We start from the raw sequence: 25,589 nt of genomic DNA, 5'->3' as shown, positions 1-25,589 counted from the left end.
AGTAAACAGTCAGAAGAATAGGTGACGCTCTACTTGTCACACAATAATTCCCATAATAGTTCCTGTAGTCTTCCCTCCAGCTGTCACATCTGTCATTTCCATGACAACAACAGAGAGCCTAGCTCCATTGGTGTTCTGTTCAAAGGCACTTGTTTGTGTGTGTGTGTGTGTGGGCACGTGCGCGTGCGTGTGTGCATGCTCAAATAGATCTGGGTCTCGTTAGGTTTTATAATATCAAACTGTCAGTTCCCACACACTTGCATGCAACATCCCTGACATTAAACACAAGCCCTCATCCCTTTTACTCTCCCATGATACATGACACCTCACAGTTGTGGATGCAGGCTGGTACACACCTTTAGCTATGCAAACACATGGCCATCACATGTGCAAGTCTGCTTGTATATAACTGGATAAACTACAATGGTACAGTAGCGCAGTGATGCATGATACTAACATGCTGATGTTTGAGGTTTGGGGTGATGATGAAGTTTTAGTGTTTGAGTAAAGGTCTATTGTTTGAGGGGCCAGGAGCTATCCAGAATCTTCTGAATCATCTCTGTCCTCCTGTCATTACAAATCCTGCCTGTCAGGCCAGTCTGTAATCCTTCCTGCAATTTACAATCCTGTCATCTGTTGTTCATCCTGACTGCCAATCAGAATCCTGACTATCATCTAAGACAATGATCAAAGAGAAGACAGAGCAACTGACCCATGATGTTCCTGCTGCAGGCTAAGACCCTCTTTGGACACTACAGCCGAAATTGAGAACCACTCACCCAAACGATTTCATGACTCCAAATCCTTTGATAGTAATAAAGGAAGAGCAAACTGACATATAGACAGACATTCCTTGCTTTGATTGATGGATTGATTGCCTGATTGATTTTTTTCATGGAAATGCACAACATGAGTCCAAGGCCTAACGTGTATAAGTGAGAACACTTATTTGCAATAGGGTTCCTTGTGTCATAAATACATGACAGACAATAACACATAATATATGTAACATCCTCAAGACTATATAGTCATAGAAGCCAACAATAATTGAAATGACAATCTTAAAGTGTAAACAGCACACAATAATTCCATCCATGATTTAGTATCTTCCCCTTGCCTATCTTTCCATCCATCCATCCATTTTCTTATTCCTGTTCAGGGTTGCAGGGGGGCTGGAGCCTATCCCAGCAGCCTTCAGGCGAGAGATGAGGTTCACCCTGGACGGGTGGCCAGTCCATCGCAGGGCCAACAAAAATAGACAGACAACCATTCACACTCACAGCCACACCTACGGTCAATTTAGAGTCTGGATTAACCTGGTCCCCTCTTGATGTCTTTGAACTGTGGGAGGAAGCCGGAGTACCAGAGAGAACCCACGCAGGCACAGGGAGAAAAACCAAATTTGCAATATTAAGCTTCTTACTGCCTCACAAAAAACTTGCATTTAAAAAAACTGGCCATAGAAGGCAGTCACTCTGTCAGCTGGAGAAATGAGTGCAGTCAAGGACATCATAGCAATTTATTCAAATTTGCTGTGTGTAATGGGAAATTTCTCACCACTTCATACAATATTTACAAACAATTTTGTACCACTTATAAATGAACAGAAATCATATTACGGGGTGCACATATAACATTTTCTTACTTTTGTATAGGACACACATAGACACAAAAACAAAACAAAAATCCACAGATTACTTCATCCTTCATAGTAAAACAACATCAGATATATGTACCTTGCTGCCTAATGCACATTTCTTTTAAGTTGGGGATGAAATGTCAGATAGTCAAACATGCCTATGTTAATTTTAGCAAGCTAGTAACACTAGAAACATGGGTCTACATGGGGGGCGTGCTGGGGCCTGCCGTGGCAGCTGGGGCATATTTGCCCCCGGACGATGGGAGGAGGGTGGGGAAGGAAGGTTAGGTGGGGTTAGAGAGGGAGGGGGGTCGGGAGGGAGGGAGGGAGGGAGGTAGGGGCTGGAGAGTGAGGTAGAGGTGGACTGCTTGGCGCCTGGGACTTGCTGACCTGGGGCCCTGCTGCTCCCCCGGGGGGGTCGCACCCACATTTGGGAGGGGTTTGCTAGCCTCGGCCCACCCTCGGGCGGGCTGGGCCCTGGCGCGGTGTCCTGGACTGCCGCCACTCCGGACAAAGGGAGGATGCTAGGGGACGTCTGAGGGATGGGGGCTGACCTCCTTCATGCTGATCGAACTGGGGGCCCTGACCACGGGCTGCTGGCTGGGGGTTCCGCTGTGCACTGGGGGCCTGGGCCCTCCCTGCCCTCTGACTGCACGGTGGTGGGCCCTCTGCCCGGATCTCCGGACAGTGCTCCTTGGTGCTCCCATCTGACCCCTGAACCAGGGAGGCTAGACTCCCTGTCAGCTGGTTGCAGTGGTGACGGGGTGGTCAGCGGGGCCAGTCTGGAAGTTGGCCCCCTGCAGGTCTGGCCCATTCCTCAGCCCCTCTCATTGCCTCTCTGTCCCATCACATCACATCTTATGTATCACTAGGCCTTGAGGGGCTGGACCCCCCAATTTTAATCACATCATAGACATTTAGGGCTTGGGGGAGTGCATGAGGATGTACTGGGAGACTCTGCCGTCTGCAACCGGCGGGGCTCCCATGCCCTGGGTGCCTCCGCCAATTTTAACCACATTCGAGTCATCCACATCATCACATCTACATTCCCATGCACAACGCGCACCCTGCACCATGTTGGGATGGGGGGGCAGCTGGGGCAGGGAGTGGGTCCAGTGCTGCCTCCTTTACTAACTGCACCATTGCGGGCCTGGGGGCCTGGCCGGGGCTCTTCGGGGGGGGGGGGGGTGGTCCTCTTCCCGGCAGGGTGGTTGGGCTGGGGTTGGTCACGGGCCCTGCTGTTGTACGGTGGATTGCTCGCTGGTGGTTTCACTAAGTCTGAGGTGCCCTGGACCGTATCAGCATCTATGGTGTTCTCAGCCCCTGTATGGAGGAAGATGAGAGTATGATTGTTTTGTCCGGGGGTGGCGGTCCTGGGCGTGCGTGCCTTCGGCTCACCCCGGCAGGTGGGCTGGACCTTTCCGGGGAGTGGGGGGTCCCGGCTGGCTGGCTGGTGGTGCCCTATAGCCTGAAGCCCTCCTGCTCTGGGGGGAGGGGGAGAACAGGGGATGAGTAGAGGGGATGGGGATCGAGGGTTGGGGGGGGTAGCTCTGTTCGGGGGCGGTGGGCCTGGTTGTTGTGGTGGGCTGTGGCTGCCCCGCCTGGGTGTGGGGTGTGGGTGGGTGTCGGCCTCGCCGCTGGCGGACCCCTTGGGGGGCTCTGGTCGGGGCTCGGGCTGGGGGGGCCCTGTGCCCCTGGGCTCTGCTCATGCTGTGGGGGGGGGGAGTGCCCGGCAGGACCGGGGTCATCTCTGCCCCGTCTCTCTGTGGATTGCTTCCGGGTGGGGGTTGCTGCTCCTATGCTTTCCTATGGGTCCTGGCATGGGTTGGGCCTGTGGCTGTTTCCTGGGGGAGGGTGGCCTGGGGCTCCCCGTGTCCTGGGGGTTTCGGGGTGCTCTGGTGACCTGGTCCTGACCTACCTGCCATCCTGGACTGGGGGTGCGATATCCTGGCCCCCCACATCAGCTACAGCCAGCTACTCACAGCATCCAAGACAAACCGTAGCACACACACATACATGTACACACGTGTATACACACATACACGCATGGAGTGCACAACCGACCCATAAACACACACTCAGACATTTATCTTAAAATTATATTAAACCAAATGGTAAGCCTGCACCGGAAATTCTGCAACCATTGTTTTTTTTTTTCTTTCTTTTTCTTTTGTTGTTGTTACTTTTTCTTTGTTTGTTTATTTGTTTTTTGTTTATTTTTTGTTTGTTTTTCTGTTGTTGTTGTTTTCTGCTATTGCTGTTGTTGTTTTTTTGTCTCCCTCCTCCCCCTTGTCTTCACTGTCCTGTCCCTGTTCTCTCTTCCTGTCCACTCCTGAGCCTCAGTCCAGTAGCTTCATCAATGAACCAACTCCATTCCTAATAAAGTTAAACATAAATGGCAATAGGAGGAGTTTATCAGATTCCTCCTATGTAGAATAAAACTGCTTCAGTACAACAAGGCACCAGGAACACTGATGCTGCTTGCCTCAGCTACTGAACAGGACAGGTAAAAAAAAAAAGAAAAAAAAGAAACATGGGTCTACTGACTGAAACACAAAACAACACTGTAAATTGTCATGTCTACAAATACACAACTGACTTTTCTGCTGCCTCTTTAAGTCCCTTGTTTATAATAGGGATTTTTTGGGGGGGGGATAAGTCTGGATACTGAAAATGCAACATTTGCAGATGGGAATCTGCGCAAAACATGACTGCCACCCATCCCAAATATTGTTGCTATTTTTCAGTTTGGACCAAAGGCAACAAAGATCCTTTCTTTAACCATTAGCATGGCTTAAAATAAGTGAAGCTCTTTGGTCAATCAAAATACAGTATATAGGCATGATAATTTCTATTTCTACACATCATGAATTCCTTAAACTGCAGAAAGATAACAAAGAAATTTCTGAAATCCAACTTTAAAATGCAGAATTGATGTATGAGTGATTGAGGGAGAAACTGGCTCTATTCATTCAGAACATTTCAAGGAGAAACTGGGCCACTTTCCTTTAAACTTGGAAGAGTATTGCTGAGAGAAAATTTAATTTCAAGACAAAAATATACATATGGCTGTGGGCAAACATAGTTTACAAAGGAATGAAAACTTGCAGTGGGGGTGGAAAGTGAGTGATACAGACCCGAAGAAAGCAACTAAATCACTGTTAAGGAAGTAATAGAAGCCAAGCACATCCACGTTTGTATCCCTGCAAGATCTTTGAGAGAGACAGTGATGGAAGAAAGGATATGCTCAGGACAAGGTAAGGAATCGATAGAAGAAAGAGCTGCAAAATGAATGGGAAGCAGAAAAGCATTGTACAGAAACAGTAGAAACTGAAAGAGAGCACCAGTGCTCAGCTGTCCATCCTGTGAGAGGAGAAAGGCACTGGCTTACTGTCAGTAATATCCATCTGAAATTGTTGATAAAGAGATAACACTGCTGTAGTCAAATGATCTCACAGTGAGTGGAGTGCAAATCAATTTCTATGGTCTTCAGTCACAACAGCTGATCACCATCACACGACCTGGAGGTGGTCTATCACTCTGCGAGAGCACATTATTGAACTGTGCAAATGTTAAACAGTCACAACACTGAGGAGGAAGAGTTGTCATCAAAGCTTTCTCTTAAAGGTCTGAGTATGGCAGCAAAACCCTGGGAATATACAGTTGTAAAATTTCCATGGCAATTCCTGAAAATATTTGGGGAGTAAAGTTTGTACCGATTCACACAATTCCCTTTAATTCCCAAGGTAAGTTTCCAACTCATTGCAAAAGAAAAAAAAAGTAAAAATCCCCCAAATTCACAAGTTTAACATACCATGAAAAAAATACTGTTATTATTTTCTGTAAATTTAAAGCTATCTTTACATGCCTTTACATAGCAATAAATGAGACCGTTGCGGAGGGAGTCTGCCTCTGGGACTCAGTTGGTTCATCCTAAATGTAAACTGGCGATGTCCTCACCTCAACTATAAATGGGCCATACAAAGTGTGGTACATATAAAGTACAACTAGGAAAATATTCTTGACCTAATGAAGCAGTGCATTAGTTCATGCAGGACCCAGTGGCCATATGCTCCAGCTGAAATCCGCTGATTAACATTTTTAATCAGTCACACTTCAATCGCAGCCACTTCCTGCTTCACTGATCTCTGCTACGCCTTGGCTGGCACACAATGCTCTAGTAAAGCTTGGCTCCACCTTCCCAACCTCCATCTTCTAGGTTCAGTGTCATATGGCTCAATGGTAATCTGGAATTCGGTGGTGGGTGGAGTGGAGCCATCAGTGCTAAACTAAACGTTTTTTTTTTTCCCATTAGCTGCAATAAGTGCTTTGATCTACCCTCTGACAAGAGTGTTCCTGACTGAAATGAGCAGAACTTGAAGTGTTTTTTAAATGTGGCAACCCCCCCCCCAAAAAAAAACATCGAAAATCTAAGGGGTTGTTACAAAATGTAATTAAATGAATAAGGTGGTGAGAGCAATTTTTTCTCCAGTCTTACCATCAAAGCCTTTGCAGCAGATTTTCATCTTCACTGACAAAAACAAGACGTAGACTGATGAAGGGGTATTTCTTTGAACAGCCAGATTGATAACTACACAGAACAGCCCATTTTGAAGTAGAACTGCCCGATAATTGCAAAAAAAAAACCCCAACAAAACACTACTCTTCTTCTTACAGGCCTGATAAAGAGTCAAGGTGGAGAATTTATGCGTCATTTCAAATTCAAAACCCCCACCTACAGTCCAGTCTCCTATCCACTGCACAGATTGCTTCTATTCTCACTCTGCTGCACATCCACCTTGACACCAAGTCTGATGAGTCCACTGACCTGTACCATTTCTACAGAAAGAGATGAAAAACCCATGGTAAAGTGTGTTTGTGTGTACATGCGAATGTGCGAGGAGGCTGGAGTTTATCAGTGGTGAAACAAGATTTAGGAGGAGGTGAGAGGCAGAAGGGCAGCTAGATAATGAGATAGGGGACTGATATCATATTGAGGTGTTTTTGTGTGTACATGTGCAATGATGAACTCCATTTTCAAATGTCATAACAGGCAGACAGATTGTATGGTGGTGGGCCCACTGTAACCATGAGTGTGGTAATTCATGACCAGGGAGAGAGAGTCATTTATCAGGCTAGCAGCTCTGTTCACTAAACCAGGATCAATAACTCTGTCAACCTTTACAGGACTGTGTATAAGTGGCCCGCTGCTCTGCTGCTACTGACTCACGAGGACAGGGCTGGTTAATAGTCAGAAGGACCAGGGGGCAGATCAAGGAGTGTGTTTGTGTGTGTGTGAGAAAGATAGTACAAGGTGGTGGATTCACAGACTGATGATTTATTCCAGGGAATCATCTCCTTCTTAATAGATTCATTCTTGTCCTCAGAATAAGTTTTTCATGAAGATTGTGGAGGGATGGAGCAGAGTCCAAGGAAGCACACACCAAATTAGATGGGAAATCCTGAATAGCAGTCAGATCAAGTGAATGGCTATACTTTGTAAAAATTCATTTTTGCATCGTGTAAAATTGTCAAAATGTCACGCAGACGATTTGGGCACCTTCACAGAAAATTCTTCAGATTTGCCATAAACATCCAATGGGACTCAAGGAGGAAGCCTGGAGGAAATGTTATATCACAAACATCTACTGGGACTCAGAGAGAGAACACAAGTGCATCTCTCTTTGACGTGGTCAGGAGCTGAGCCCCTTACTCAGGCAGTATGGCCTTCATGCTACAAACCCAGAGAAAGAGAGAAAGAGAGAAAGACAGATAGACAGAGATAAGGAGAGAGTCTGAGAGAGTTTTCCTATCATAGGAAAAACAAATAAAACAGTTAAAGCAGGTGAGGCCATTACACTGGGAGTGCCTTTGACTTGCGGTGTACAAAGTAAACATTACACACTACATCTAGTAGCAGACACCCGATAACACAAAGCTCCCCATGCTCTGCTGTGCCTGTGTTTTTCACCATCTTGTATGCAGGAGTATATTTTTCTGCTGACAAGACTTATTCGCATTTTTCTGACATCAGCAAATCATGAGAACTAAGTTAGTGATGGTAGTTTCAACAAATCGGACACAAAAAACTGGAGACAAAACATCATAAGGAGTTGTTTTAGGCAAAAAAAGGTCATAAAATGACTCAGGCAATCGTTTTAAGAAGGTGGCTATATGAAAAATGTTAATCTGTCTTTTAGACTTGACCATAGCATTTACAGCAAATATTGTCAAATAGGGCCTCATAATCCACTTAGCTGTGAAAACTGTGTTTTGTATAACATTTCACTGCAACACAGTAGTCCTCAATTTCACCAGCTATCACTTTTAATGCAATAACACATCAGTGCTTATTAGCTCTGTAATAAAGACTTTTAATTGTCCGCTTGAATTTTCCTTTACCACTCAGTGCATGTATTAAATCGGCAAAGCAGAAGAGTTTCAATGCCATTAAATGTCAAAAGAGAATAATTTTTACCCTTAGGATACAAACCTAACTAGTAAATGACTGTGGACTCAATGACACAGACTAAGAATAGAATAGATAGTAAACTCAAACTGCCTCTGCTACGGACTGTAAATGACTGTGAGCATCAAAGCTGAGAACTGGATTCTTTCACCTTCACCACACTGACACAGATTGTAAGACAACTAAACATTAGTGTTCTTTCACTCTCTACTTAGAATGATGACACAAACTCCAAAAGGAGTCAGATCACTAAAGTATGAATACCAATTTTAATTAAAATTAACACTTTGATGCATATAGTCACCTAAAGGAGCCCAATTATCATTGAGACACCATGCCTTTGAAAGTAAATTTTAGATGTGAAATGCATAACGGGTGGCACGGTGGTGCAGTGGTTAGCACTGTCGCGTCACAGCAAGAAGTGACCAGCCCCGGCGCGAGCACGGGGTCTTTCTGTGTGGCGTCTGCATGTTCTCCCTGTGTCTGTGTGGGTTCTCTCCGGGTACTCCTGGGTATTCCTTCCACTGTCCAAAGACATCAAGAGCGGACAAGGTTAATCGGATACTCTAAATGAACTGTAGGTGTGGCTGTGAGTGTGAATGGTTGTCTGTCTATACGTGTTGGCCCTGTGGCGGACTGGCGCATGTCGAGGGTGAACCCTGCCTCTCACCCGAAGGCTGCTGGGATAGGCTCCAGTACTGCCACAACCCTTAACAGGATAAGCGAAAGAAAATGGATGTATGTATGTATGGATGGAATGCATTAACTGTACTAAATAAATTGTCAGGTACAGTCAAGATTATATGGTTCTGCTGATGTGCCCCCACATTAATTATACAATACTGAACTGGATAGAGAAAAAACAGAAAAGTGCATGTTTGCGTGTTTGTGTGTGTGCTTCATCTTTTACCTTAAATATCATCAACAACATGTTTTACCCTTATAATGGCCTGAGGCATCCTACATCTAGAATGATAGAGTCTAGAATAGCCAGGCAGACATAGCGCAACAGCAAACTGATGATATGCAATTGTTCATACACGTGTCTTTGCAAAAAGCAAAATGTAATGTCACAAGTTGAGAGGTAAATACTGCATGAAATCACTGACGCAGGCCATGGCAAGAGCTGACTGAGGGCGGACGGAGGGAGTGACAGCACTGATCCTCCTCCTCCTCGCTAGGACACTGACCAACAAACACACAGCACAACCCTTTGTGTCCACTGACAATAGGGATGTGTGCGTGCCCAGGATGGGCTGACCTCTGATTCTGCTAAGAGGTGGCGGGTACAGAAGAAGCATGGGCGAGAGGAGTGTCAGCATGGACACAAAAATGAGGGCAAAAAATGTGATGACTGATAACATCTCAAGTTCATCTTCTTATATGGACAACAAACTGAAATTATTTCCTGTTAGTGACCTGTTAGCCATGAAATAAACTTTGATTTGACTTCTGCAGTATTAAAGTTCAGAATATTGTCTGACTGCCAGGAAAAAGATGCAAAAATGAATGTAGCCTACATTCATTTATACAAATTACATGAGAGGATGAACAGCATCCTCACATGTTCAAAATAGCCAGTGAGCATCTTAGAAATCTTCCATAAATTTATTCAGCTGAATTTTAGGCCAAAATTTCATTCTTATGCAAAGTACAAATTGTAAAAGGCAGATTTCATGCAAATCTGAGTGTTTGTTGTTCTAAAAAAAAAACTGCACGCAGTGATCATATAAATTTAAACTTTAGGATGGCTTCTCCTGCATATCATCTGAACCAGTTAGATCCTGGGAGACTGTCGTTCTCTCAAATGTCCAATCAATTAAAAAAAAAGCAGACGAGTTGCAGACAACTTGGCTAAATGATACCGTGCCAGACTAAAGTTTCTGCTGATGGATTTAGTATTGGTCTGATGTAGCAAGGCTACAGGCAAGGAACATGGAGGGAGCATGTGCATCATGATAAATGACAGATGGTGCAAAACAATTGTGGTTAAAAAAAAAAGATCTGCACTCCTGATATTCAGCTTTTATCAGTTTCTTTGCGATCCTTCTGCCTTCCCTGTGAATTCCCACAAGTACCTCTGACTGTTGTCTAAATACATCCAAGACCAGACCTAAACAAGGCAGCAGACATTATTTTTAATATCACCCAAGAGTTTGATGAAATCTCACTAGATGTGCCTAAGTTTGTAATGGTGGACTTTAATAACTGCACCCTCAAAGTGCTACGGCTCAATCCCCGAGGCATACTCGTCTAGTGCCCGGCCTCCCCTGGGTGGCTCAGGTTACAACACAGTCCTTCTAAGACCCATCTATAAACAGGTTTTGAAAAGGGTTAAGCCTGTGGAAAAGCAGATACACGTGTGGGATGAGGACAGTGTAGACACGTTGAAAGGGTGCCTGGAGTGTACATCACGGACCATCTTCGAGGACACTTCAGCTGACTTGCATGAACAGACAGAGGCAATCATGGGTTAAATAAACTTTTGTGTGAGTCATTCCAACTAAGACAATCAAGGTGTACTCAAACAAAGAAACTTAAGGACATACTAAACAAGAAAAAGAGAGTCTTTGCTTCAGGTAGCTTACAGATAAGAAAATCAATGCAAAGGAAGGTCAATAAGGAGATCTATTAGGCCAAGTGTCAGTACGGGGACAAGGTACAGAGAAGCATCCAAGGGCTGCATGGACTGGTATGAAGCTGATGGCCAAGACGGGAAAAAAAACTGACCTCATGGACAACAAAGCATTCAATTGCGCTGGCCAACAACTTAAATGAACATTTTACCCGCTTTGAAATTAACGACAGTAGCGACGTCTCTGCTCTGCAACATATTGTGATGGATGATGCAGGGATGGAGAGCACTCTGACCATCAAGGACGAGATGGTACGATGAGTGTTTGAGAGGACCAAAACACGGAAGAGCCCAGGGCCAGAAAGCTAAACCACTGTGCGGTCGAATTAAGTGGAATTTTCTGTTCTCTCTTCCAGCACTCAATGGACACCCAGGTGGTTCCACTGCTTTGGAAAACAACAGTTGTGACCCCCCTTCCCAAAGTCCCCAATCCATCCTCACCCACATAGGCCAATTGCCCTCACCTCTCTAGTAGTTACATCACTTAAGCGGATCATGAAAGCACACATCATCAACTCCTGTGGACCTGCCCTTGACCCTAAAAACAATTTGCCAACAGATTTTGGAGGGGGACAGACGATGCCATTGCTGTGCTTTTAAATGATCTGTACACACATCTGGAAGGTTGTAGAACACATGCTCCAGTTTTACTTGCAGACATTTCATCAGCATTTAACACTATCCACCCACAAATTTTAGCAAATAGACTTAGAGACAACTTTCAGCTAAGCTCAACACCAATTAATTGGATCTTGGATTTCCTGAGTGGGTGGCCACAAAGAGTAAGGGCGGGGAACACATTATCTGGGGTCGAAGCGAAGTAAAATCTGGTCAACTGGACGTAAGTTTATCTTGAAGACGTTTCACCTCTCATCTGAGAGGCTTCTTCAGTTCTAGTGAAGAGTGTGGAAACTCCAGCTTATAAACCTTTGTGGGAGTGGTCAGTGCTATTGTGGTGGAAACGACCCTCCCGAGACTCACCTGGCCTCCCCAAACGACAGTCGTTGTGAGGTGTCAGGGAGTTTCAGGGGTGGTCGTTAGGGAGTTTCACCGACCACTCAGATGCTAATGGGCTGTGCTGGCAGCAGCCGTTCCACATGGGTCTTTCAGCTGAGCTCTTTGGGGAAGCTTTGAAAGGACTTGGTTGTAAATAGGTGAAAGGAAATGTCGCAGTCCACCTCCTCTGTTCAAAGATGGTTTCTCTATCTTGACGTGGATGGCTTCTTTAACTCCTCTTTCAAACCATCTGTCCTCTCTGTCGAGGATTTGGACATGGTCGTCCTGGAAGGCCAGAGTTGGCTCTTCTATGTTGGGCCATGCGCTTGTTGAGGGGCTGTGACTCTGAGACAAAGACTGGTTCACCCCAAAGATCCCACCCCTCACAGCCAGAAAAGCAATCTGGTATATGCTGTCAGATGCAGTGAGGCCTGCACGGATCTCTACATAGGGGAAACCAAACAGCCCCTCAACAAGCGCATGGCCCAACATAGAAGAGCCAACTCTGGAGGACAGGACTCAGCGGTTTTCCTCCACCTCAAGGAGGAAAGCCACTCCTTCCAGGACGACCATGTCCAAATCCTCGACAGAGAGGACAGATGGTTTGAAAGAGGAGTTAAAGAAGCCATCCACGTCAGAATAGAGAAACCATCTTTGAACAGAGGAGGTGGACTGCGACATTTCCTTTCACCTATTTACAACCAAGTCCTTTCAAAGCTTCCCCAAAGAGCTCAGCCGAAAGACCCATGTGGAACGGCTGATGCCAGCACAGCCCATTAGCATCTGAGTGGTCGGTGAAACTCCCTAACGACCACCCCTGAAACTCCCTGACACCTCACAACGACTGTCGTTTGGGGAGGCCAGGTGAGTCTCGGGAGGGTCGTTTCCACCACAATAGCACTGACCACTCCCACAAAGGTTTATAAGCTGGAGTTTCCACACTCTTCACTAGAACTGAAGAAGCCTCTCGGATGAGAGGTGAAACGTCTTCAAGATAAACTTACGTCCAGTTGACCAGATTTTACTTCGCTTCGATCTAGGATGACCTGGATGAATGAGAACCTACACAGACATTATCTGGGGTGCGCTTCACTTCCATTGGGACACCACAAGGTAGTGTCTTGTCACCATTGCTACGTATATATATATATAGTATACTGACTGTTGTTGCAGTAGTTATCCAGGATGTCATATAATTAAATTTCCAGACACAGCTGTGATTAGCCCAGTGTTGCAAGAATTTGTTGACTGGTGTGAAGCCTCCCAGTTGTATTTGAACACATCCAGGACCAAAGAGCTGGTCTTCGATTTTAGACATGTTTAGACATCTCTGATTAAAGGAGAGGAGATAGAGATGGAGACAGAGTACAAATATCTTGGTGTTATTACTGACCATAAATTATCTTGGGACCAGTGCGCGGATGCTGTTTTTAAAAAGGGCCAACAACGCTTTTACTTTCTTAGGAAACTTGATTATTACATTATTTTAATGTTGATAACAAAATTCTGACCATTTTTACACATCCTTTATTGAGAGTATTCTCTCCTATTGTATTGTATACTGGTATGGACATTCTAAAGTCACCCATAGCAACAAACTGGGGAAGATTGTTAAAACCTGTGGAAAAATCATTGGTAAAGAACAGGCAGACATGTACCAACTATACCTAAACAGATTAGCACAGACGGCAGACAAAGTTTGCATGGACACAATTCATCCACTTTCAGTGGCGTTCAAGTCGCTTCCCTCTGGTCGCAGATACAGATGCCCTGACGTGAGGACCAACTGAGCAAATAACTCATTCATTCCCATGGCAATAATAAGATGTGAGGAGGGGTACGACTGGAGGAATATTTGTAGTACCTTGCCATAGTTCTATTTATTTATGATATTGGGCCCTTCAGGGAAGTGCAATACACTCCTCCGTACTGTATTTAATTTACTGATTGTGTATGTTATGTGTTATATAAATAGTGCAGGAGATTTATTTATGTTATTAGGCCTTGTAGGAAGTGCAATATATTTCATTTTACTGTATTATATTTCTTGATGTGTGTCAGATAAATAGTACTGCAGATGTCTGGGTCATTGTCCGTGTTGTGGATTAGGTAGCAATATGCCTGTCCTATACAACAAATTGCCTCTCGGGGACAAGAAGGTTTTCTAAGTCTAAGACTTTATCAGGGTTGTTGTCCTTTCTTGAAAGTTTGTTAATCAGCTGAACAATCTCTAAAATTGTTGTGTACTTCCATGTTATATTCAAGTCTGTAAGACAGACAGATATTGTCTTGTGGATGCTGGGATGTTCACTGGGATGGTGGGTAGCATGGGACATGGGGGGGGGGGGGGTGTGTACCATTAGCCTGCTGTTCAGGACTCTTACAGTACATCTATTCTCTCACACCCACCCATGGGCCATTTCTCACAGCGATCATGCCTCCTCTGTTACTCTCCTCTCTGCGCCCCCCCATTGGTAATTTCACAGACACACACACACACACACACACACACACACACACACACACACACACACACACAGGCACCCGCACACACGCATGCACACTTGCACACACACACACACACACTATGGAAAGAGAGACAGACAATGACAAAGGAGGATGAGCATGAGGAGAATGTATGTGTGCACCCATAAGTAGGAGGAAACAGGCGTGCACATAAACATACACACACACACACGTACACACGCAAACACACAATACATTTTAATTGGAGGCCACTTCCAGAATTAAATTTTGATAAGACAGTAGAGGGAAAATTTTTGTGGTGACCAACAGTAGTGTCACCATAGATCCCTCAGCCATTTTTCATTACCCAAAGAGCTTTGCAGGCTCTACTACCTTGATTTTTGTGTGTGCTTAATCTCATCCTGCGCATTAGTGTTTAACTTCCTATTCCACAGGGAGTGTGGAGAGGCAAGTTCCTGGAACTTGAACAATGGTTTCGCGAGAGGAATCGAAACTACTCTTAATATCCACATTCTCCAATGTTGCGGTGATGTTTAGTCGCTGAAATAATCCATATTTATACCACCGACAGCCCGGGAAAATGCCTGAACATTTAAGCCACAAAAGGGATACCGTACTACTCAAAAAAAAAAAAAAAAAAGTGTGAACGCAATATCTTGTAGCTCTTGAGACGTAGCTGAGGACTGAATGATAATTATTCCTTTTTTTAAATTTATAATGGGAAAGACTCATCAAATGAAAAAGATCAAATAAATAAATAACCTGCGGGGTCAAACACTCTCACCTGCAGTGGGTTCTCTAGGATCTCAGCGCGGTGAGCCTGAGCCGAACTCATCTCAGCTGCCTCCGTGGGCGAACTTGAATTGGCCATATTTTCCTCTACATTAAGTTCTATATTCCTCCCGATCAAAACTACATCGTTACATGTTGGTCAACTCATCCCATCCCAAACACCCACGTCCCCACCGCCTCAGACAGAAGGGAAGTTGTCATTGCGAATCGCATTAGGAGTTTGTGAATACTTTAAATGCTGTCGGGAATATGAATGTAACACGTTGAGCATATCTCGTTTATATGTACGTTTATTAATTTTCGCAGGAATAGGTGAGTAACAGACTACTAAAAGAGATGAAAAGGACAGTGGCCCCAGAATTGATAAATCAAGTGCTTTGATTTGAGTCCTTCGCTGTTACAGCCATCGGGCTCAGATGGTCGTCTGACTTACCAGGTGCATTTGAATGTAGCATACGCGATCGAGAGTTGCGCATCGGAAGAACGCCAAGTTTGTGCAATAGGCGCAGGTAAGAGGAAGTTGTGATATAATACCTTACTTCCAAGAGGTATTTCAAAGGTTTGGAGGCGCATGGTGTACAATACAGGACTGAACGCGCTTGATAAATCGTGCCTCTATGTCCAGACCGCGGGCTCCCTGCTTTTATATTCCGCTTCAAGGTCGAAAGAAACAACCGCTGACCAGAAGATTTACTGGGTTTGTGTAAAGATATATATCCTTATTCACCTTTGTTGCAGAGGTTTAAGTTTCATTGAATGTGACAGAAAGCAAACGATTCGGCCACACTGCACCAACGACTTTTTACCCATCTATGTTTTAAGATTTCATGAGCTTGTGGGCTCTGGAGACTGCGCGCGCCAGCGGTGTGCATTAAAATTGAAGTGACTTTGGAGAATTAAATGTCATCTGGGCGACAAGAAGTCCTCCCAATCTCAGGCTTTCCCAGATGTCAGCAGCTATGATCAAAGCCGCAGTTGGTGGACATATTGTCTGCTGCTAGTCTCACGCAGGATGGCACGGAAATCTGAGTGGGAGTTTGCCAGATGGTTTTGTTGGAATGTAAAGACGCGGATTCACCAAAAAAAAGTTTTAAAAAAGCTAGTTTACACACACACACACACACACACACACACACACACACACACACACACACACACACACACACACACACACACACAAACTAACAATACCTATACATACACACAGATATACAAATATATGTCAATGTGTGTATCTATATGTATCTGTATATGTATTATATGATGTCAAACATTTTTCAGTTGTGCCTTTTTAATTACTTCCAAATCTTGTAATTAAGGCAATAATTGAACACTTTACTTTAAAATACTTGTGGTGTGTTTTTGTATTCTGCAACCTAACATTCCCCTTCCATTACATTTCACGGGTAATTTTCACTCCACAGCATTTATTTCCCAGCTGCAGTTTGACACTCTAAATTTGGCTGTTTTGCATAATGAGTATTTTACACGTGCTATAAATTCTGCTGGCAGTATTTGTATACTTTTACTATCTTGAATCTTGAATCTTAATACTTTCACTTGAACATTTTTTCCCATTTTATTTTTGCTTTTGTGATGCAAGTAAAAGATCTGAGTGCTTTGCTCACCACTGCCGATTTAAAACAGGCCCATTAATCCCTCTTGTTATTGTGCTGGTTGTGTTTTCATCTACAGACAAGGTGTTTCATTATGTCCCAATCCTCATCACTACATCTGCATCTGAAAGAGAGACAGAAAATAGATCATCCTAGCAAGTGGTGATGCAAATGTGATCAGAACACCAGGAGGACAATATCTGATCTCCAGTCAGAGTGGGTCCAGCTGTGGGTGTATGCCCTGGTTAAAGGGATGCTCTGGCAAATTATTGCTGTATTTTTCACTGATCTGGCATTTATTCTGTGAAAAGGTGAATGATGAATGCTTGTTTGTTCTGGTCTGTTCAACATAAACACAATTATCCTGTGCAGATGAGGCTGCTGCTTTCTTTCAGATATGAGCAGCCTTTCCCGACACACGCACATGAGCGCGCATGCACGCACGCACACACACACAAACACTGATATGATGGCTGTGTTTACATTATAGTTAACATCAATGATCTTAGACAGACTTCACTTGAAGGCAACCATAAAATAGCAGGTTAACTACAGTTTGACACATAATCAATACGGATTCATTTTTAGTGCCTGAAGTTGTTCTATCATCTGAGGACAGTCAGTTGAAGCCCAAGGCTAATTATATAAACCTCTGAATCTGAAAGACACACAAGAACCACACTTTAACTCTCAACAGAAAGCTTTGATGCTAAAAAAAAAAAATGCAAGTATTGATGCAGTACGATACCTTCTTCTGTGAGGGCAGACCCTTTGCATTGTCCACAAAATCGTATTGTTCCAACTATTGCAATAGAGCTGCATTTACGCATTATATAGTTCATCCTGTTGCTGTTATAGGTTAGCTTCACATCTGCACTAAAAAAACCTCTCATTGTATTTGGCATGCATGCATAGAGACAGACAGTATAAAATTGGTTTAAATATCATATGTATAGGGCAGCACAGTGGTGCAGTGGTCAGCACTGTCACCTCACAGCAAGAAGTTTCAGGTTGGAGCCCTGGCTCAAGCACGGGATCATTCTGTGTGGAGTCCCCATGTTCTCCCTGTTCCTGCGTGGGTTCTCTCCAGTACTTCGGCTTCCTCCCACAGTCCAAAGACATGCAAATGGGGACTAGGCTAATTGGATACTCTAAATTGACTGTAGACGTGTCTGTGAGTGTGAATGGTTGTCTGTCTATATGTGCTGGCCTTGAAATGGACTGGCGAGGGGAACCCCGCCTCTCGCCTGAATGCTGCTGCTATAGGCTCCAGCCCCCCTGCAATCCTTAACAAGATAAGCGGAAGAAAATGGATGGATTTGATGTATAATTAGTGTGTAAGAACCTGATGGTAGAGTAGCAGCATTTCCAGCTTACATCTGTATTCATTCTTCCCTCCTTCTTTGTGTATGTGCTCTGTCCTGAGTAAGCCAGACTTCTAGGCCATAATAATCAAGGCCCATTTGATGGGATTACTGTGGCATGAAAGGCAAGATAAATGAGAGCACATTTTTTTAATTTCTTTTATTATGTATCAAAATAATATGACTAAACAGAATCCCCTCTTTATTTACTATCTCTCCATATCTATAAAGAGACTACGGGCTCATCCATCAGTGCTGGATTCCGGATAAGCTTGATTGACAGCTTTTGTTATGTATAGTGGTCCGTGACATTTTCTCAGTGGTTGTGGAGGCACTCTGCATGACTTCAGATGACACCCTGATGTTTTCAGTCAAAGATGAGGTCAAAATATTTCTGAACCCTGACCACTGAGAGAGAACAATGTTAGAAGGAAAGGAAATATGAGTGAAGAATAAAAGAGGGGGGGGGGTGATAGGGTGTGGGTAAAATGTTAGACACTTAAAGGCTGTGAAGTAGCAGCAAAGAAAGCTAAAGGAGAGAGAGAGAGGGAGAAAGGTAAAGGTCGCTGAGCTGAAGAAAGGGAGCAGCAGATTTAGTGGACACAAAAAACTCCTACACACTCTCACTCAAGCCTGTGCCTCTGGCTTTGAAGGAGAGAAGAGTTTAGAGATAACCACATCCTCTCCTAACTGTCTCCCTTGTCCTCCGTCTCCTCGTTCTGTCACGTAATATAAATCTCTCTCTCTTCACCTTCCTCTCTATCGCTCACATAATAATCCGAAAGAGTTGTTATCTTTCCTCTGACAGGGATAAATGTGCTGATTTATAGTTTTGTCTTGACCATTTTGGTAGAACCTCAGAATATGATAATTCAGTATGACTCAAAACTGTATGCGATTAGTCACTTTCAGGCTCACAGCAGTTCGCCAGTGTTCCACCTTTACTCCCTATCGCGGTCTCACACACCCTCGATAAATTCTCAAAATCTTCCACAAGACATCCAAGTACCAGATATTTATTGGCTCTAAAGGATGAATGGACCATTTTTGACCCAACTCATACATCTTCCAATTGGAAAGTTCCATTGTTTGGTTTGAAATTAATCATATCTTGAGAGCAAATTTAATAGATTGTTTGTTTCATGATTTAAGATCAGCACTTGAAATTCAAGCCATGGATGATTTTGAAACTGTGGGCATTCTTTTTATTTTATCCACTGCTCAGCTGTCGGGACTGAGACACCACAATAAAGTTGTCTATTATCTCATGGTTGAATTTATACCAGGCCACTGCAAAAGTCTCTATCAAAAGATATGATATGTGAAGGAAAGCCTGCCAAAAATGCATAGTGAGATGGTGATGATTTAGAACACAGGATTATTTCATTGTAATAAAAAGGTTCTGAATACACTCTGAAGGTCCATTGTTTCATCAAAGTTAGTAAAACATTCAAAATTAGTTCCACAAATGAAGCACAAGTCTGCGTAAACAACTCTGGTGTTCAAGAATCCATCAAACTTAACAATGCATCACCAACCCCCCCCCCCCCCCCCCCAAAAAAAAACCCTGAAAAAGTACCAACAGTTTTTTAGATAATACATCTGTGCTTTGACATATTGCAAGTACCTATGAATAAAAATCAGATCCAAGGGAGAGTCTGAAGACTAAGCTATGGAGAGTTCCTCCTCTGTAAAGCAGCACATTAAACTCAATCATGTGGGAGAGGAATGAATCAACGGCAGCCCGGTTCACTCAAACTCAGAAAGTGGTCATAGTCAGGTTAATTGAGAATGAAACACATCAGGAATCCTGACAAAAGCTGTGATATTGCCAGCACTATTTTTTTTATTTCACTCACGCCCGTGCTGATGAAATCTGAGAAGGCGTCTGTGTGCTGCCAGAGATACCATTCAGAAGTGATGTTGCTTGCAGAGAGATCATTATTTTGAACTAAATCAGATTCTCTGCACAGAAAATCCCAGCAGCAGGTATAAGATAAAGACCAGCTGTCAGTTAATAATAATATCCTTACTACTGTTACATCTGAGCACCATCGAAAATGGTGGCAGTAGAGGCATGTCATTGCCTACATGGGATTACAAGACATCCTTACACAGTGAGCGGAAATGTGATGTGGATTAATCAGAATCACACAGATCATAAACATCAAGGCAACACAGTGAGCAGAGGATGATACCCAGGCACTCAATAAGACCCTGCTGGACTAGGATAATAATTGGTTTAATAGGATTAGAATCGCAGAGCAACATTCACATCCATCCACAGATGGATCGCACAAGTGAGCTGAATTAATAGGAGAATGTCTGCTAATTCACAATAATGTCCTCAACATAGTGACTGGCTGTGCATGCTTCAAGGCTGATGTTAAGCTTTGAAAATCCTCCAAAGCATCTGCATAAAGATGTAGAGGACGTGTGAGAGATTCTGTAATATTGCCTGACTGGACAATATGACCTGACGTGCAAATATTTTTCACCTTAGATGCAGACAAAAACTGTAAAAACCTTATCCCCACAGGAGATCTCGTGGGTTCACATGCTGAAGCTCCAATTGCTGAAGAAAAAAAAAAAGTCATGAAATATTAATGTGCCTGTTTGTAATAAAACTGAGAGAGTCCTATTTAGCTCTGAATGGCTCCAGTGTTGCCTGCAGCTTGTGGTCACAACTCCAAACAAGTGTTGCAATGCAATTTAGCAAAACAACTTGCTGAATGTGTTTTTAAGTGCAGCAAATATCTGGTGTCCTGAATAGTGGCGTTAGTAAATGATGCAGTGAGGAAATGAGCGCCGTTGAACAGCCCTAGGGAACAATGAAGCCTTCGCGTGTGGTCGTGTCATTCAAATGAATGAACCGACCCTCATCAGTCAAGCGCTCAAATATCTCCAAACAAGATCAAAAGAAGCCATGACCTTCCTTGTCTTTTTGTGTTGAAGCCCATGAGGAACATAATTCTTAAAAGGCCATTTTTTGTCTGCAGATTTCTTCCTTCATTAACATGTTCAAACATGTGGAACATAACCTTCAGCGCCCAATCAATAAAAATAAGGTGTTTTTTCTTTAACACTGGATTCCTGCTTTGACAGGGATTAAAGATGACGCACTCACATGAAAAACGAGATTGGGGCAGTGGGAGTGAATGTCTAAGTTGAACACTTCCTTTTCTCTTGGATCAAACATGTTCAACACTCTGTGGTGACGGTAATAAACAGCATGTTATGTCTCGAAGGTCAGATTCTGTTGATCCACACTTCACGACAGTAAGCATGTTTGATAAATGTGTAATCAATCAGTTGTAACATGAAACGTGACAAATATTTACGAGACAACTGCTGCAGCATTTGTCATTGGTGTAAAAAAAACAAAACAACCCAGAATGCAGTTGGGACATGAAATTCAGTCTAACAGTGATGAAGATTACTGATCAGCCCTAAATGGCTCTAAAGGAGGTTTGTCAAGTCTGACAATGAACACCTGATGATGTCACCTGGGTCATCCTGGGTTTAGATGCTACACATCTTTGAGCAAATCCCTGGTCTCAAACCAAAGGTTTTTGTTTATAGTGGAAATTGTACAGGACCCAACATTTTTGGAACACGACCCATATAAGACTAATAGTCCATACCTTCTGCCCACCTCCATCAGTACAGTCCAATCTGTGTAATTCTATTCTTTCCTGATATAGTTGGTGATCTTATCATATATGGTTGTCTGTCTAGGGCAGCACGGTGGTGCAGTGGTTAGCGATGTCGCCTCACAGCAAGAAGGTTCCAACCTGGAGTCCCAGCTGGAGCACGGGGTCTTTCTGTGTGGAGTTTCTGTTCCTGTGTGGGTTCTCTCTGGTACTCTGGCTTCTTCCCACAGTCCGAAGACATCAAGAGGGGATGAGGTTAATCCAGACTCTAAATTGACTGTAGGTGTGACTGTGAGTGTGAATGGTTGTCTGTCTCTATGTGTTGGCCTTGTGAGGGCCTGGTGATCCGTACAAGGTGTACCCCACTTCTTGCCCGAAAGCTGCTGGGATAGGCTCCAGCCCCCCCCCCCACCCCCCACCCCACCCCAGCGACCCCCAACAGGATAAGCGGTGGAAAATGAATGGATTGGATGGTTGTCTCTTTAATCCGCACTGTTGTCCCTTGACTGTCAAAGCATTTTAGTTTGGCTCAGTGTCTGGATGGATGCTTCCTTCTCTGGAGCTGCGCTGTCCCCTCAGCGCGGTGATGCTGAGATCAGTCCTAGTGGGCGGTGCAGAGGAAGAGCTACGTGTTGCTGCTCAGCAACAGATAGAGGAGAGAGAGAGGAATTCCCCTGCTCAAACAAAAGCTGCTGCCAGGGCGTGTAGCAGTTCCTTTGGCTCCCACAATTTACTGCGATAAATATAGCCGAGGTCTATAGCTGGAGGAGGTTTAAACCCAGGTTGATGCGCGGGATGCAAGAATAGAAAATTACCTCGCTCAAGGAGGGAGCGTCAGTTTCTGGAGGTAACATCGTATTTTACATCGCGCCGATTCTCACCGACCCAAGCTGTGAGAGTCCACTTGGCAAAGACTCCAGAAAACAGAGATCTCTGCGATCGTTTTAGGGTCACAACTTGCCCACGAACCTGACCATGGACTTCTTTTGTAGGAGGATTTGGTGACCTGGTTTAAAGTAAGTTCTTTGTTTTATCTGAGGGTTAGTAACAGGAGATGGGGTACAGAAACACGTGGTTGTTGCGAAGGTCTGAATTATTTCTACTGAAAAGCAAACCGTTAATTCAAATGATTAAAGTGTCTTCTGTTTTCAGTTTTACAAATCTCCCGTCTTTTCTCCTCTTCTTGAATGTGCTTGCGTCTTGGTGCGTGCCCGTGTCTGTCCGTCGGTGTGGGTCTCTCTGTCAAACCTTTCTCTCTGTCTGGCTGTGTGTGCGTGTCCTTTTACCCAGACATGACAGGTCAGGTCCTGGGGGAACCGGGCGGGAGGGCTCACATGGATGACAACTCTGCCATCCGCATCAACGTGGGCGGCTTCAAGAAGCGACTCCAGTCCGATACGCTCTCCCGGTTCCCAGAGACAAGGCTTGCGCGTCTGCTCCACTGCCAAACCAAAGAATCCATATTGGAGCTGTGCGATGACTACGACGACACTGAGAAAGAGTTTTACTTCGACAGGAACCCCGCACTCTTTCCCTACGTGTTGAATTTTTACAACACGGGGCGGCTGCATGTCATGGCCGAGCTGTGCATCTTCTCCTTCAGCCAGGAGATCGAGTACTGGGGCATCAATGAGTTCTTCATCGACTCCTGCTGTAGCAGCGCCTATCACTGTAGAAAAATGGACCAGGACCGGGAAGACTGGGATGAGCGGAGTGACGAGGGGAGCACCACCTCATCATTTGACGAGCTGTTGGAGTTTTACAACGACGCCACCAAGTTTGACAAGCAGATGCTCGGGAGCGCACGCAGGCGCATCTGGTTAATGTTGGATAACCCGGGCTACTCCGTGGCCAGCCGCATCATCAGCATCCTCTCCATTCTGGTGGTGCTTGGATCCATCGCCACCATGTGCATGAACAGCATGAGCGAGTTCAGCCTGATGGACAGTGAGGGGCAACCCATGGAAGACCCCCGTTTCGAGACTGTGGAGCACTTTGGCATCGGCTGGTTCACTCTGGAGCTGGTCGCCAGGTTCATTGTGGCGCCGGACCTTCTGCACTTCTTCGAGCACCCACTCAACTTGATAGACCTAGTATCCATACTTCCCTTTTACCTGACCCTTCTAATTAATCTGGTGGTGGAGAGCACCCCGGGACTGGCCAACCTGGGACGCGTAGCGCAAGTGCTGAGGCTGATGAGGATTTTTCGCATCCTGAAACTGGCCCGCCACTCCACGGGGCTGCGCTCACTGGGGGCCACGCTCAGGAACAGCTACAAAGAAGTGGGCCTGCTACTTCTCTACCTGGCCGTGGGGGTGTCATTTTTCTCTGTCATGGCCTACACAGTGGAGAAGGAGGACAGCGAGGATCTGTCCACCATTCCAGCGTGCTGGTGGTGGGCCACCGTGAGCATGACCACCGTGGGATATGGAGACGTGGTCCCTCTATCTATAGCGGGTAAGCTAACCGCCTCGGCCTGCATCCTCGCAGGAATCTTAGTAGTTGTGCTTCCGATTACTTTAATTTTCAATAAATTCTCCCTCTTCTACAAGAGACAAAAGCAGCTCGAAATCGCAATGAGAAGCTGCGATTTTGACGAGGGGATAAAAGAGGTGCCGTCGGTCAACCTGAGGAACTATTACGCACACAAAGTCAAGTCACTCATGGCGAGCTTGTCAAACATGAGTCGGAGTTCACCCAGTGAACACAGTCTGAATGAATCAATACACTGAAACAGGTGTGTCGGGGTGGGCGACGCTGCTCATTCAATGTGGTTGCATGAGGAGCTGTCCCAGGTGCTGAAACCTCTGGCTTCAGACGCTCCCTTCCCTCCCACTGATGTTTGACCGTTTGCCTCAATGTAGCTCAGTGCAATGCTGTGTTGATTAATCTGTGTGTCAGTCACGATGGAAAGCAGGAAACGTAATGGGCATCCTAGATGTATGTCACTGTGCATTGTTACGGCCCTCTCAGAACCAGGCCAAAGAATAAATGGCGAAATAAGATGAAAAAAAAGAAAGAAAGAGAATGCTGTTGTTGTTTAGGGTCCTTGATGGTGTCACACTGTATTCTGCCCTTCAGCTCTACTTGTTGTGATCAAATGTGTCTGAAGTAATTTCAGCTGTATCTCTTTGGGAAGAGTGTTACTGTGTAATTGTGGTGTTGCAACAAGACTGTGTACAAAACAAACTGTATTAAACAAGAAATACTTAACACAGTTTTTTTTTCTTTATTCATGTGTGGAGGCAGGGTCTTACTCTCCTCACAAGTCTGGAGGGGACCAGGGGTTTAGAGTCTTGACTGACACGGTATCTGAAACAGTCTGACAGGCATTACAACAACCATTCAGATCTGACATGGTGAATAAATTTAATGTGAGTGGATTTACTCCCCTTGTGTTTTTATCACAAGATAATGGAGAAGAAAATATTTGAAATACAGATGTAAGATATGGTTGCCACTGTCAAAAGCCTTTGCTATATTATTTCTTGGTCTGATAAAGCGTCACATGTTTGACAAAATAAGTTACCTTAAACGCAGGGTTCCCCAAATTGGGGGTGTGGGCATAATTTCCGTGAATAAAAGAGAGATTTAAAAGAAAGATTCAAACATAAAGCTATAATTGTTTCTAGTCTACTGTAACTCCAATACAATGTGATTTATCCCAATAACTCAATTCCACTTTGGTTGTGTGTGGAGCCGTTTATTCGTGCATGTGTGTGCAATATTTTTAACCCTCAAACACCTCTGGGGACAGTGGTTGTCACAAGCCTCTGGCGCCCCTATTTTGGGATCCTGAGCTGAAAAGTTTGGGAGCCTCTGCTTTAAACTAAATCAGTAATTTGATAAAATGATAGTGGTAAATAAATGCATTAATATACAGAGACAGACAGGGATATTGCACACAGTGATATTTCTTTTGGTCTGAGACAAAATTC

The 25,589-nt window shown here is 44.4% G+C and overlaps 2 protein-coding genes across 3 annotated transcripts in view; one reads left to right on the top strand and one right to left on the bottom strand.

Moving 5' to 3' along the window:
- The window catches only part of nipal2 (NIPA like domain containing 2), a 30,255-nt gene extending 15,036 nt beyond the window's left edge, over window positions 1–15,219 (bottom strand). The window contains exon 1 of the mRNA XM_086219130.1: window positions 15,011–15,219. Within this exon, the coding sequence (XP_086075256.1) occupies window positions 15,011–15,097 (87 nt within the window). The 5' untranslated portion in view covers window positions 15,098–15,219. The remainder of the gene's footprint in view (window positions 1–15,010) is intronic.
- Window positions 15,220–22,221: 7,002 nt separating this feature from the next.
- Window positions 22,222–24,921, top strand: kcns2 (potassium voltage-gated channel modifier subfamily S member 2). Of its 2 annotated transcripts, XM_086217398.1 has the most exons (3): window positions 22,222–22,667; window positions 22,942–24,108; window positions 24,204–24,392. In XM_086217398.1, exons 2-3 carry the CDS (start codon window positions 22,944–22,946, stop codon window positions 24,245–24,247), a joined length of 1,209 nt encoding a protein of 402 aa, XP_086073524.1. In that variant the 5' UTR covers window positions 22,222–22,667; window positions 22,942–22,943; the 3' UTR covers window positions 24,248–24,392. The 2 variants fall into 2 exon arrangements, with proteins under 2 accessions (XP_086073524.1, XP_086073523.1); XM_086217397.1 differs by having other exon boundaries at window positions 22,942–24,921.
- The last annotated feature ends 668 nt before the right edge of the window (window positions 24,922–25,589 follow it).

The sequence above is a fragment of the Aulostomus chinensis genome, chromosome 11, assembly GCF_037954235.1.
Source record: "Aulostomus chinensis isolate RoL2024-O1b breed Wild chromosome 11, RoL_Achi_v1.0, whole genome shotgun sequence".
Classification (NCBI taxonomy): Eukaryota; Metazoa; Chordata; class Actinopteri; order Syngnathiformes; family Aulostomidae; genus Aulostomus; species Aulostomus chinensis.
This window is presented reverse-complemented; position numbering and strand designations above follow the sequence as displayed.

Coding starts and splice junctions, on each gene's coding strand:
- kcns2 (XM_086217397.1), top strand. CDS start 22,944: ATGACAGGTCAGGTCCTGGGGGAACCGGGCGGGAGGGCTCACATGGAT.